Source organism: Carlito syrichta, unplaced genomic scaffold (genome assembly GCF_000164805.1).
Source record: "Carlito syrichta isolate Samal-C Ts95f unplaced genomic scaffold, Tarsius_syrichta-2.0.1 Scaffold125966, whole genome shotgun sequence".
NCBI classification, from domain to species: domain Eukaryota; kingdom Metazoa; phylum Chordata; class Mammalia; order Primates; family Tarsiidae; genus Carlito; species Carlito syrichta.
The window spans coordinates 94,586-109,486 of NW_007070062.1; the positions used below are offsets into that span (position 1 = coordinate 94,586).

The following is a 14,901-nucleotide window of genomic DNA, read 5'->3' on the forward strand; positions in this document are numbered from 1 at the left end:
GTGGCCGGGAGCGGCCACTGTACTCCAGTCTGGGCGACAGAGTGAGACTCCAACTCAAATGAAAAAAAAAAGTATGCCAGCCCTGAAACCCCCTTTAACCAACCTGATTTTGTTACTCAAGCAGTAGTATAGGTTGTAAAAAATAAGTGAATTAAGCATTCTTTCCAGATCCTCATCATGAAACCATTATAGACCCTAGGAAAATAGGTATTTGCAAGGAAACATAAAAAGAATTGTTTCTAGACACTAGATGTATTGATTCACAAATGAAAAGTGGCTTAACCTAAACAAAAGAAGACTCTTGCTTTCATAAGGTTTTGCTTGTAGCAATTCAACTGTTCCTTTTCATTGCCAGGGTAGGTTAGAGGGGAGGAGCTAATTGGCCTGATTTTTCAAGATGAGAATAGGCAGGCAGAGGGATCAGCTAACCTCCTCTTGGCTGTATGGAGAATCAATGAAATACTTTTTTGGCTGCTGATTTGCCCCGGCCCCATGGCTACCACTCCAGTGAACTCTGGAAGAAGAGAGGCTTGAGTAGTCAGTCAATGAACCTACCTCAGTAGCTGCCTTCTTAGCCTTCTCTTCTGCATTTTGACACCCATGCAATGCCTCTTCAGCTTCTTTAAGCATCCGGGCAACATCCGCCTCCAGTTTCTTCTTCTGGCTGAGGAGGCTTGTGTTCTAAAGAAAAGCTGTGTTTCTGTTAGGCAAGTGAAAACCAGTGATGCAAATATAAGCTGATCTGTTCAGGACATGCAATGGGAATCAGGTCTGGTCAGGAGTAAATTATCTTATAGTCAGTCATATTCACTTAAGCAATACTTCCAACCTCCAAAGGCTTTTTGCCATCAAAAGACATTCTGAGTGGAAGGGATTTCACTCATTGGAGGTTCAGGACTAAAGAGGTGGCAGCCAGCCTCAGAAAGGAGAAATGGATTCCAGATAACCTACAAGCCCCAAACATGTATTTGGATTTCCACTGGTTGAGGAAATGTTTCTCTGTCTTTTGCTTTTTTGATGTGATAGAAACAAGTGTCCCAGAGCAGAAGTCAGGGTCAACTGCAGACATCTAGAGAGCAGGGAGCTGGGGAATAAAAATCACAGTTCCCGGCATGCAGCTCTAGGAAGACAAAAAAATAAATTCCTCCTCTTTATCTACCTCCCTTCCTATCTTACTTTGCAGTGAAGAGGTGGGGAAAGTAGTTCAGAATAATCCTTATCCTCCAGCCCCCAGGAACCCTCATTACAGTGGAGGATTCTTTGTGTTCTGCAGTTGGCGCTGCCCTAATTCTTTCCTTCCTGAGTTATGACACGAGAGGCCACAGCTCCTTTTGCAGCTATATGGTCCATGTTTGAAGCCCAGTTTTTCTGACGGTTTGAAACCTTAGCATAGAGAGTATATAAAAAAGGCAGGGGCTTTCTCTTTTTTTATTTCTCCTCTCCCTTTATCCATTCCATATTCACTTTCCACCAACACGTGCCTTTCTCAGTGGTAGAACGAAGCTTTGGGAATAGAAAGATCATCTAGCCTCACAGAACCCTGCTTCCTCTGTGGCATGAAGCATCTTCATCAAGACTGCCATCCTCTGTCCTCATGGAGAGCTGGGCCTTGTGCACCCCCAGGTTTTCCCTGGCTATGGCCTTGAGGGTGGAAGAGCAGAAATAAATAGATTTTTCTGCAATGGTTTTTTGGATGCTCACTGCACATAATTTCATAGAACTCTTTTTTTGTAAAGAAAGGTACGAGGACAAATACTAATTTGCTTGAACATAGAATCACTTAAAATCCACTAGGGAGATGATGGATAAAATCTTTGCAAGCTGATTGATTCTAATTGGTTTGTTTTTAGGAATAAGTGGGTTAGCTGGTATTTTGCAGGAGGGCGATCCAGATTGTCATAGCTCAGGACTGACAAAGGGTACATGTAATCAAGAGTACGTTTTGCCTCCTGTGTTTATTCTAGGCTAGAGATCTGAAAATGCAGAAGGTAACTAAGATGGCTCCCTAAAAGTCTCATTATGTTTTGATTGATAATGTTCTAGTAACTGCAAGGGGCCCCAGCATGAGTTTGGGGAGAGGTTCTCATGAGCAATATAATAGCACTTATACCAGTACTGGTCAAAGGGTAGTTTCTGGATGAGCAGAGAATGTGAGAACGTGTTTGATTCCTGGGTCCTACTGCAGAGCTTCTGATTCCATGGGTCTGGGGAGATAGCTGAAAATTTGCATTTTTGTGTTTGTGATGCTTATTTGTACACCCAAGTTTTCAGAAACTCTGCACTAGACAGCAGGTCTCCATTGTCTAATTTTCTCATTTTTCCTCCCTTCAATCCTCTCTTCCAGGTCTCCACTGCTTTTTCTCTGCTTCATGCCTTATCTCTCTCTAGGCTCATGGTTTTTCATTATATGGGGAGTCACTGGTGCATTATCAGTAATAATATGTGTGGCAAATGATTTGTTTCCAATAGCAATTAAGTACTGCAGACAGTGGATGATTTACTGTTTTAAAAAATTCAATATTCTCCTTTATAAGAATCCAACTCATTGTTTTTACATAAGCTTTCTGAAGAGAGAAATAAAGTGTCAAAATGAGTTAGCCTTCTGGAAATTATACATAACCTACTGACTATTTGTTCTATACCACACGGTACCCAAATAAGATTCTGTCATCCACATGGACACAAAAGTCAAACTGTAGGCACAAACTAATTGCAAGGCCTTTCAGCAGGTATAATTCCAGTTTATACTCCTTTTTATCTAGTATTTCTTAGCAGGGGCACAACTGGCTCTGGGAAGGGCAATTTTGGGGGACTATCCTTAACCTTGAAGGAGTTTGGTATCTCTAGAACCTGCCCACTAAGTGTCAGTGGTACTTCCCGGTCACTATGGCAACCAACATGATGCCACAGATATTTCACAAACCAGAGTGTGGTAGCTCTGCCCCTGGTTGCTTTAATCCATCCTTCACAACAATCACTAGAGTAAATTTTCTTTAACTCTGATAACTTATTGTCAGCTACTCAAAATTCGTCCCTGGATCCCCATTGGCTGCAAGATAAAACTCAAACTCCATCAGTCTCTTAACTTGAATTCTGCTCATTATTTCTACTCACCCTATGCTCGAGTATGTGAATTTCCCTAAAAATCTCCAAATCCCTCTTCCTCTATACCTCTGCCCCTATCTTTGCTCTCTACCTGGCTGACTTATTACACATCCTTCATGACTCAGATGAAGCATATTGGGCATCGATCTAAGTCTACGGTTGTCAGGAAGCTCTCTGTAGGGATGGGCTTACTCTGTTGTCACCCTCTTAGCAGTGCACTAAAATTGTCTACTTAGGTCTCCACTTTCTTAGGACAGCAGAGACATTCTGTATCTAGACCATGCACACCTGTCCAAGTTGTGGCAGGGATGTGCCCTACAAATGCTTATTGCATGACCTGTTTCCTATAGACATTTGTCCTAGTCACTATGGCTTTTCCTGATTCCAGGAAAATGGAGAGAGATCTAAAAATTCTTGCTTGGCGTCACTTACACAACTTTTCATAAGAAGCCAGAGTCCTGGCAGCTCATCATATTCCCTCAGAATTGCTAGAGATCTCCTGGCTACAAGGCAGGAAATTTTTTGTTTGTTTGTTTTTTATCCTGGGATTCTGGGGAAGCAGGTGGCTGAAAGAGAGCAGGACAACCAGGCAAATGGTTCTGCAACACTAGGGACTACTCATCCCTCTCTCCCCAGCATCCTGGCTGCGGATGCCCTGACAGACAATTCTTCTGGCAGAAAGCTTGGAGTGGTTGAATTCTGTCTCCCAAAAAAAAGCATATGTTGAAAGCCTGACATCCAATTTCTCAGAATTCGACCTTATTTGAAAATAACGTCTTACTCCGTTTAAAAGACAGCTGGAGGCTGGGCACAGTGGCTCATGCCTGTGATCTTAGCACTTTGGGAGGCTGAGATGAGAGGATTGCTTGGGCCCAGGAGCTTAAGACAATCCTGGGCAACATACAAGATCTTGTCTCTACAAAAAATTTTTTTAAAAATTAGCCAAGCATGGTGGTGTGTGCTTGTAGTTCCAGCTACTTGAGAGGCCGAGGCAGAAGAATTGCCTGATCCCAGGAGGTCAAGACTGCAGTAAGCTGTGGTTGTACCACTGCACTCCAGCCTAGGTGACAGAGTAAGACCCCAACTCAAATAGGTTGGTAGGTAGATGGAGAGAGGAAGAGAGAGAGAGAGAGAAAGCAACAGAGAGAAAGAAGGAAGGAGGGAGGGAGGGAGGGAGAGATAAATGCAGCTAGAAAAACGGGAGGTAATTGAGTTGAAATGAGGCCCTTGGGTGGGCACTAATCCCATATGGTTTGTACCCTTATAAAAAGTACAAATCTGAACAGTGATAGACCTTTAGAAGAAAGAAGCAGTGAAGACACACAAGGGAGACCATGTAAAGGCAGAGGATTGGTGTGATGCATCAAGAAGCTAAAGATTGCCAGTAACCCATCAGAAGCTGGGAAGAGGCCAGGAACGATTTTCCTCCCTAGAGGTTTAAGAGGGAGCATAGCCCTGCTGACACCTTGATCTCAGACTCATCTCTAGTAATGTGGAAAAATGAACTGCTGTTGTGTTAAGCCAACCAGTTGGTGATAGTTATTATGGCAGCCCAAGAGAACAAATGCACTTGGGAATGAATGAAGAGTGGGGCGACTGCTCTACTGCATGGGCTGACCCTGTGCTTCATGGCCATGCCCAAGACTTGCCATGGCAACCCTGTGTGGCCCAAGGCTGCCCCAAGTATGGGAACCACCACCTTCAACCAACTGACTCAGCCAATGCGGAGAGTCCATCGGCCCCACCTGGGTATGGAAGAGATGGATTCTTTCTGTGACCTGCAGGAGCTCTTCTTCTGCCAGCCTGCGCCCACGCTCTGTCTGCTCCTGCAAGGACCTCAGCTCCTCTAGTTCAGACTGAAGAAGAACATTATGTCGTTCAACTGCAGCTACCTGCTCCTTCAGATCACTGTTCAGGTGTGTGCTGTCATCCAGTTGCATTTGAAGGTCCTGAGAGAAAGAATGTGGGTCCGGAGCACAGAGCCCTTTGAGGTCAACATAGCAGGTGAGGTGCACCTACACATGCAGGCTGCAACCACAGTCTCACCTCTGAACCCAAGTGCATTCCCACTCTCTTAAAGGATTAGATCCATTAACTTCACCTTCATTGCTCAACACCACCTGTTGTTTAATTGCTTCCATAAGCAGAAGCATTTTCTACCCCCTGCACCCTGTATTTGGTTTTAAAATACCTTGACTTGAATCTGGAGCTGGCCCAGGGATCTGGTTGTCTCTGACACCTGCCGGTTGGCCCAGCCAAGCTGGAGTTCCATCTCATTGAGGTCTCCTTCCATCTTCTTCTTCAGTCGAGTAGCTTCAATTCTGCTCCTAGTCTCAGCATCCAGACTAGATTGCAGGGAGTCAACAGCATGCTGTTGTTTCCTCCTAATTTTAGAATAACATTCAGAGGAAGAAAACATAATCACATTCTCAAATTAGGAAATTTACCTACTATGTTTAAAATCGTGTAGAGAACAGGAAAAAAAATTAAAATCCAAGACATCTAGGTAATTAACAATATGAACCTAAAGGGCTTTCATTTTTAAAACAGAGAGGGTGAGAAGTTAGGTTAGTGAGCATACATCCACCATAACAGACTAAGTAAGGTTTCCGAAGCAACATCCTCAAAGAATCAAGGAAAGCACCAGAAGCTTTTTGAGGTTCCTGTGGGGCAGCCTTAGACTTATCTAACAACCCCCAAAGGATGGTCTAGAGCAAACACCTGGGTATCCTAGAGTGGCCAAGAATGGAGGATGGATGCTTCTTTAAGCAGCCATAATATTTGAACTTCTTTTAGTGGTGCAAATATATGCACAAGACAGGAAAAAGCCTCCCATGTTGGAACAGGCCCTGAGATTCAGCAGTACTGCTCTAAATAGCCTGCAGACACAACCTTCCTGGAACAGCAGGGTTACCTTTCTCTAGGAAGTCGAGAGTCCACCCAAGGATTGACTGAGACAACCAACTGTGTGATATTGAATTACATTAAAACTTTACTTTAAATGTCTTCCTAGGAACAAAACCCTGAGCTGAAAATGTATTTGCAAAATGACAAAAGCTAAGAAAATAGCTGTGTGTTTAGGAAAGCAATGCAAAATTTTTTTAATTAAGAAAAAATTGGGGAACTCAGGAACATTTTCATTTCCCAATACTTTTGCAGTTAGTTCGGGACCACATGACTGAATTCTGGCCAATAGAGTGCAGGGAGTAGTGAAGTGTCCCATCCCAAGCATGGCCAACACAGATGTTCACTTGTGTGCTCCTGCACTCTCTTCTCCAACTCTAGCACACTTGGTGGCCACATATGGAAGGTCACAGAATCACAAGATGGAAGGAACCTGTGCCCTTCAATGACTTTGAAAGAACAGTGACCTACTCTCCATCCTACCTCACTCTGGAGTCATAGATAAGCAAAAACAACAACAAACTCTCTATTGGAGTAAGCCAGTAAGATTTGGTTGTTGTTAGAATGATTGAGCAGCTATAACTAATGCATCCTGTTCAGCTCACTCCATGAAACACTGTCCAAGTGCTAGACAGATAATAGAGAGCAGAGGAGGCAGGAGAGCCTTTCTGTCTTTCTCTCAGAGCCCATTTGCACTAATTAGATTCAATCAGAATTAGATTCTTCATCGAACTGTCATTGAGCCTGAGTCCTGAGCTCTGAGGCTGATTCAGAAGGCATATAGCCTGCAGGTAGTAGAAATGGGTTCAGCTGCTTTTTATGACACCCCTTCTCCCCACTGGTGGGGGAGACCTCAGAAGCAGGTATGAAAAAGTATGGGAAATAACTCTTTCTGGCCCAGAGCTCAGGGTCAGCACCTGTCCTCTGCCAACCCCACCTCCCTGGCCCCAACATGCTGAGGTTGCCATCTCATGCCTATCCTTAGGCTATGGGCTTTTGATCAGCTCCCAAATCATAATCCTAAGGGGAGCAACCCCTTCAGGTCCCCTCCTACTGTGGGAGCTTTTGTATCCTCTCAATAAATCCTGTTTTCTAAAAAAAAAAAACAAAACAAGAATCCTATGGGGATATCTATATAGAAAGTTAATAGGAACTCTTAAGGGTTGAATTGTATCCCCTCTCAGATTCATATGTTGAACTCCTAAACCCCAGGACTTCAGAGATGACACTATTTAGAAATGTTAGGATGAGACCCTACTCCAATGGAACTAGTGTCCTTTAAGAATAGGAACACAAGAGCACAGGAGAAAGAACATATGAGGACACTGTGAGAAAATGACTGTTTGCAAGCCAGGGGAGAGGCCTCAGGAGAAACCAAACCTGCCAACGCCTTGATCTTGGACTTCTAGTCACCAGAACTCTGAGAAAATAAATTCCTGTTGTTGAAGCCACCCATCTGTGGATTTTGTTTTGACAGTCCTCGCAAACCAACACAGAGCAACGCTCACACTCAACATCACTCAAAACTGGAAGGCACTTCTCTGTCCTATATTTGGGAAACTCTCATTTTTGCCACAGCCGACTCGTCTATGCAGGAACACTGAAGCATCCCTAGCCTGGTGTCAAATCCTCTACAAAGAAATACATTCTACTTAAGCCGACAAACTGAACATTTCAAACTGCACTTTTCCCACAGTTGTTTATGAAACTTCATGAGTGCCTGCAGACAAGGAAAAAGTGTGCTGGTTGAAGAGACACGGGTATAATACAGGCCTGGAGAATGACTGCTGAACACATCTCATTCAGAGTCAAGAAATCTTTAAAATGAAAACTCCCTCAAGTATATTTTTAAAGAAAAATGAAGCACTCAGGACCAAGGGCAATGTAGTAAGAAGTTCTTCTTCCTTCTTTTTTTTTTTTTTTTCCTGAAATGGGAAATACAATTTAAGAAAACAAAACCAAATGCCATAAAAAATAAAGATAAAAATTTAAAACTTTGGAAAGTTCATGATTTTAAATGGACAGTTCAGTTGGTCATTTTTTTCTCTTGTAATATTGCTCATCTATATCAGAGAACTGTGAGATTTTCCTTAATCCAAATATATATGATTCAGATTTAAAATGATTAACAAGTTATTGGGCTGCAGCACCTGAGTTTGGGACACTGCTTTTCAGACACCCTAAAATATATCACTTAGAGATGGGAAAAGATTTCAACATATCCTCCTGACAGAGACTTACTCAGACTATAAAGGAAACTAAGTCCGATGGTGCATATAAATTAAGACCATGTGGTGAAGTTTGACGTGATTGAGTTCTGAGAAGGGGACTGTACCGAAAGAAAAGACAATGGAACATTACTAGATACCCGAGGCTCTAGACAAGAGGTGGGAAAATTATGGACTGTGGGCCAAATCCCACCATGCCCATTTAATTTCCTATCTTCTATGGTTGCTTTCAACCTACAGCCACAGAGTTGAGTAATTGCCGCAGAGACCATATGGCTTGCAAAACAGAAATTCATTGCTATCTGACCCTTTACAGAAAAACTTTGCCTAATCCTTCTATAGGGATCAAACCAAAACAAATGAGTGCATTATGATAGAGCAAGGAATATCAGTGCCGCATCTCCAAAAAGCACCTCTCTGGGTGTGGAGTGAGCAGAATCCAACCCCGGAAGACCATGGCTCTGGACCAATGTTATGACTCTCACATTTCTTCCAGTCATTAGGAAAAGGCAGTTGGTTTCTGAAGATTCAGGATGCACCTGACCTACCTTCCCTCGGCCTTGTTTTGGGCTTTGCTGTAGGGCTCGACTCATACAGCAATATGGCCACCTGTTGGCCTCCAAGCTGGCCTCCTTTCCTGTGTCTAGGATGAGACAATAAGGCCAGCCACCAAAGCTCTTCTTCTCCTTCCATCAGAAATTGCATTGGTACCTTTCTAACCTTATCCACACCAATCAGAACATTTATAGAAATAAATAACGGCTAGACACAACATGCCTGTAATCCCAGCACTTTGGGAGGCCAAGGCAAGAGAATCAGTTGAGGCCAGAAATTTGAGACCAGCCTGGGCAACATAATGAGACCCTATCTCTACCGAAAAAAAAAAAAAAAAAGAAAATTAAAAATTAGCCAGTCACAAGTCTGTAGTCCCAGCTACTAGGGAGGCTGAAGCAAAAGGATCACTTGAGGCCAGGAGTTAGAGGCTGCAGTGAGCTATAATCGGGGCATGGCCCTCCAGCCTGGGTGATAGAGCTAGAAAGTATCTCTAAAATAAATAAACAAATAAATAAATCACCTATCCTCCATAAGCATCTAGGAAGCCCTGGCTAGAATATTAGGCATCATGTCTGATAAGCATTAAGCCCTCACATATTTATTCAACAAGTGAAACCTATCCCACACAGACCACCAGCTCATACTTTCCAACTCTAGCAGGTCTCTAGCTGGGCTTCCCTGGGGTCAGTCCTCACCAAAATGGAGGTAAAAGCTTGGCAGCAGAGACTGAGTTAAATGAGATACCCAGTCTGCTGCACTATGAAGGTGTTGCCTTTGCCTGTGGGTCTCTCTTTCCCTGCTTTCTTGGTCCCTTTGATTTCCTGGGTCCTTTCCCGGAGGAAGCTACTGATGGTATATGTAGGTATAAAACCTTGAACCTCGTGCCTTCCCCTTGGGCAATAGTCTCCTCAAGTTCTGTTACTTACCTGCCTTATCCTTGATTGCTTGGAATCTTAGACTTTGCGCCTATCTTTCCCTGGCCTTCCATTCAGTCTCCTTAAGATTCCCAGCTAGCCCCAAAGTCACACGAAACCATCAGATTAAATCAAGGCGTTCTGACACCATCTGCACGCAGAGCAGAAAGAGTCTGGGATGGTATTTGTAATATTTTCTAAGATAGGCTCATCTCTCCTTTCTGGATGTGCCTATTGCAGTTATTATGAATCATTAACTAAAACCTATGAGCAGCTCGTTCCCCGCCTCCAGCCCGCCCCTCCCTTCTCAGACCCTTCACTGCTCAGGCCTAGTCTTCAGTTCTTTCTTCTCCCAGCCCTGCTACTTTGGATCTCTGACTTCCTTTGCACTAAGATTATTATAATTGGAGAACTGCCCTACGACATTCAGATGTACCTGACGAGACGCAGACTCTCTGAGGATTCATTTTTTTCCATTTTTCCTCAGCTGGGTTTATTTATAGGCACAGGTTTGACATTACCTGAAATCAGTTATGTTTGTTTTGTTTTTTTAACTGCACAAGGAGACATTCATTTTTGTTCCTCATGGAAGGAAGTAGGGCAGATATCAAGGCCCAATGTCTTTGCCCTTCATCAAAAAAATTCTTTTAGACACTGACTCAGAGCCTCTTAAGTAGACCAGAATTCCTCACCACAGTCAGTCTTTTAGAGGAAAATGCCAGTGAGTGAAAGCAAAGATAACTCAAAGCACATAGAGGCCAAATTTAGCTTGACATCCTCATTAAAAAATCGACCCCCATGTGAGTTTTGTCTGAAAATGGGCTATGGGAAAGAGGTCAGTTCAACTGAATGTGTTAACAGGTTTTTTTTTTTAGTGTCATACACATCGAAAGTAAGTTGCCAGTTAAACCTCAGGCTCAAATGACTTTCCTTGCTGACATATGGCGTTAACTTAAGGGAACACATCAGCTAGATAATATTACCATTGTTAATTCCATGTGTTTACGGTTGCACCTTTGATGTATGGCATGTGGAGTGCTTTGCCAGCGTCAGCTTACTGATCTTCCTCACCACCTTCTGTGACATGTAGGGGCTGCTTTCATCCCCTCACCTCACTGAGAAGCTAAGAAGTGGAATGTCTAAAGTCATCAGCTTGTTATGACAAAGCTAAGAAAGAATCCTGCAACCCGTGAGTCCTGTCTAATTCAGCTTCCTGACTATTAAGACTCAGCTGCTTTAATGGAGATTCAATAAACTGCTTAGCTCCTGGCTTCTGCCCCTCTTCAAACATATGGCTACAGGTACAGGCAGGGGGTACAGGAAAACTTCACTCTGATCTGACATTAATTTTAAAGCACAGCATCAGATTTTTTGTATTTTTCCTTCTAGGCTCAACATTATCAATCAATTTCCCATCCAAGTACTGACGAGGTCCAACCCTGCTTAGCTTCCAAGATCAGATGAGATCGGGTGCATTCAGGGCGGTGTGGCTGTAGACATCAGTCAATTTCTTGAATACCCAAGAAAGAGACTTGTGATAGGGAGATCCAGACAATATATACTGTTCTTGTACATATAATTGTTTGTGTGTGTATATGTGTGTGTGTGTGTGTGTGTGTGTGTGTGTGTGTGTGTGTATTATCTTGAGTCTCATCTGGGAGTGGAAACTGCTCAAATATAAGAAAATCATAAAAGCTGATAGTGATTGTATTAACATGGTGATCTTACTAGAAAGAGCCTGGTATAGAGTTGGAACGAGTTTCTTTGGTAATATTCCAACAAGGGTCATACAAGCAGCCAAACACAATGAGTTCTGTTCGGTCAGGGATTCTGAAATGGGGAACTGTGGCTCATCAGAATAATCTTAGATACCTAAGATTTTCTATTTCTTCGTCTTTCTCTGAAAGCTTTCGTTCCAGTTCCGCTTTCACTTCCAAGAGTTCCAGCTGGAAGCGAAGAATCTTGCTTTCATTGCATTCCAGAACTCCCTGAAATACACAAATACAAAAAACTAAATGGAGTCCACTATTTGGATAACTTTTTCCCCCTCAAAGCGTAGTCATTAACGTAGCTCTTTTGAGAGCTGCTTGGCGAGATCGAGGTTCGAGTCAGGTCCATACAGATCGCCACAGGATGAGACAAGCAATGGCTCTCATTCGTCATTTCATGTGTAGCTTTGACATTCTTGGGTCTTTCTGTTGTAGCTCCAGAAGTAAAATTCTAAAGCATGTTTTAAAAATAGAAAATTTCAATCTACTCTATGACGATTTAAAACTTTTTAATGTATTACTCTTGACTTAAAAAAAAAAAACATATTCCATCTAGGAGAGGAATTTTAAAAAGGATCAAAGCTAGAACAAGGACGTTGATAACTCCTACCTGGAATCTTTTATTCAATTCTGGGCATAGGAATAGAGGAAAAGTTAAATGTATTCAGAGAACAAGCAACAGGAAAAGTGCCCAAATATTGTCATATATATATAAAAAACAAAAACAAAGGATTTTAAAAAGTACTTGAGAAATAACACTCAGTGAGAGCTATTATCACCATGATGAGTACCACTACCACAAATGGATTGCTTTGACAGGGAGGAAGAGCCCTTGCCCCCTGAGTATTTAAGTATAGGCAAGGCAGTTATTGCCAGGGATGTTATAAAAGCAATTCAATTTTAAAAGGTTTGACTAAATCTTTAAAGCCCAAAGATGAAATGTATGAAGGAAAAAAAAAAAAAAAAAGCAACAAACCCAAAAAATACTCAGAGGATACTGATGATGTAAGGGCACAGGTAGTGATGCAACCTATTGGTCAATTAGTTACGGGTAGTCCTGAGGGCAGAAGTAATGTTTCATAACCTTTCTTGAAGAGTGCTTAACACACAGCACCAAAAATATAAAGTAAAACCAAGTCACAATTTTAAAATAAAAATAAGACACTGAGAATGTAATAAGGCCTCCCTTGCTGTTCTCTTGACACTACCGTCAATATAAAAGAAAATAAACCGCAAAAACAGGTGCTTGGGTAGCAATTTCCTCTGAGGGAATGGTGTTGTTCCTTCGGGGGGAAATTGTCACCTCTAACCCTCTACAAGTACTGAAGAAGCAAATCTTAGAGACGGTGTCCTGGGATAATTTGAGTTTTATGGCTATAAAAAAACTGATAAAGTTTCTCATAAAAGCTCACCCAGGAAAATAAATAACCCAGTGTTACAAATACATGTCCAAGTTGATGAAGTATTATTTAAGGATGTGGCTGAAGCTAGAACTTGAGAAAATGTGCATAGAATATGTTGCCATCTAGTGGTGCTACATGGTATGAGCACTATGGCCTTAATGTCATTCTCATCCTTGACGTGGGGGTGCTGGTCAATTTCACATACCCAGAGGCCTGTATGTTATACAGGACTCAAATCACCCCTGCTAACTATATTTCTCATTTGGCTTGAAAAAAATTACTTCAGTTAAGGTGGTAGCTTCAAAAAGTCCCTAGCCAGGATGGCCAGAGAACCAAAGAGAACAAGTAAACAAAACAAATTCCTCCAACCTTGCTAGGGGACACCATACTGCTAATGGAAACAATTAAATATAAGATGTAGAAGACCTTGGAAAACACTTACACATCAAGGGGCAAGAGCTAGGTCAAGTGCTGGACCCTTGACAATACTACATCCAGGGCAATACAAACGCATCTTCCTGGCATATTTCTTCCATAATTGTAATGGTGAGGTAAACTTAACATGCAATGTTTGGCCCAGAGCAATCCTTGGGGGCCTAATTTCTTACTGCCATGCCTTCCAAAAGGTCCCTGCCTAAAATTGACTGCCATGCCTTTCAAAAATCGTTTTCTCGACTGGTGGGTGGGGTAGATAGGGACTGTATTTTTAACCTGTTCAGGTGCTTATTCAAAGGTGAGTCATGAAGATGAAATTCCACTGTGAGAAAGGGGCTATGTAGGACTTGTTAACTACCTAAAAACTATGGCAGAATAGCTTCCTTTTTAGTTTACTTTCTTCTTTGGCAAAAAGTCATCTTAGTGACCCTTTCAATGGCTAACACACAGCCAGGGGTAAAGCCAGAGACTTTTCCTGAACTATGAATCCATAACACTGAAAACCCTCCTCTTCTGTAATCTGCACAAAAATGAACTCTCAAAAACAAAGATGAGCTCTCAGAAGCATCATTTTGAATCTCATTTTCAAAACTACCTACCATTTATTGAAAAAAAGATAGCCATGAGAACATTTATTCATTCAACGTTGGACAAATATTTACTGAGCCTCTACTATATGCAGACAATGTTCTAGGTCAGTGCTTCTCAAATATTAATGTGCATACAAACCACCCAGGGGTTTTATTAAAATGCAGATTCTGGTTCAACAGAGATGGGTAGAGGGCTGAAAGTGATTTGTATCACACTCCCATGTGATGTCCAGGGGCCACATTTTGAGTAGTCAGGGTCTAAGCACTAGGAATGCACCGGTGAACAAGACAGAAATGTTTCCTGCTTTCACTATAATCAGGAGATTTATATTCACTGTTGTTTCTCCTGCTCTCTGGGTCTCAATTTTCCCTTTTTAAAAATGGGGACAAGTTTGTTGGAGTGACTACATTAAAAAATGCACATCAAGCACTTGGCATCATGCCTAGCATGTAGTAAACACTTCAGTAAGTGTCTTTGTGCTGTCGCTGCTGTTATTGCTAGAATGCAGATCTTCTGCTTTGTCACAATGAAAACTTTCTCTTTTCCCTGGTGATAATTACCTCTGCTTCTTCCAGGGTCACCTGGACTTCAGTCTTCTCTTGTTCAATCAGTTTCTTGACCTTTTCCATTTCAGTTAAGTTCTTGGCTCCTTCTCTAACTTGGTTTGTCAGATTAGAAATCTCTTCTGGAGAGAGAGTAAAGAAAAGCAACATCAGTGAATGGGCTCAGTCTCGGACCCATGAAATCAGGCACAACACACTGTTCTGGCCCACTGGGACTGTGGTCGTGCCATGCTTCATAACTTGATGGCAGGGCCATCGCTAGCCCTTGTGGGACCTAGAAATTAGAAAGAAGCATCTGTCCTTAGATGTATTATTTTGCCATCAGAAAGTTGTCTACACCAATTGTTGAGGATGGAGCTTTATGGAGTGTCGAACACTGGACAACCTGTACAACTTTATATGGTAGTCCTGCTTGTCAGAATCATGCCAGATGC

General features: G+C 42.2%; 1 protein-coding gene across 1 annotated transcript in view; it reads right to left on the reverse strand.

Moving 5' to 3' along the window:
- Positions 1–14,901, reverse strand: part of MYH15 (myosin heavy chain 15) — a 140,396-nt gene that overhangs the window by 13,960 nt on the left and 111,535 nt on the right. The window contains exons 32-36 of the mRNA XM_008048571.2: positions 14,465–14,589; positions 11,579–11,694; positions 5,297–5,489; positions 4,851–5,054; positions 556–681 (exon numbers count right to left, since the gene is read on the reverse strand). Of these exons, the coding sequence (XP_008046762.1) occupies positions 556–681; positions 4,851–5,054; positions 5,297–5,489; positions 11,579–11,694; positions 14,465–14,589 (764 nt within the window). The remainder of the gene's footprint in view (positions 1–555; positions 682–4,850; positions 5,055–5,296; positions 5,490–11,578; positions 11,695–14,464; positions 14,590–14,901) is intronic.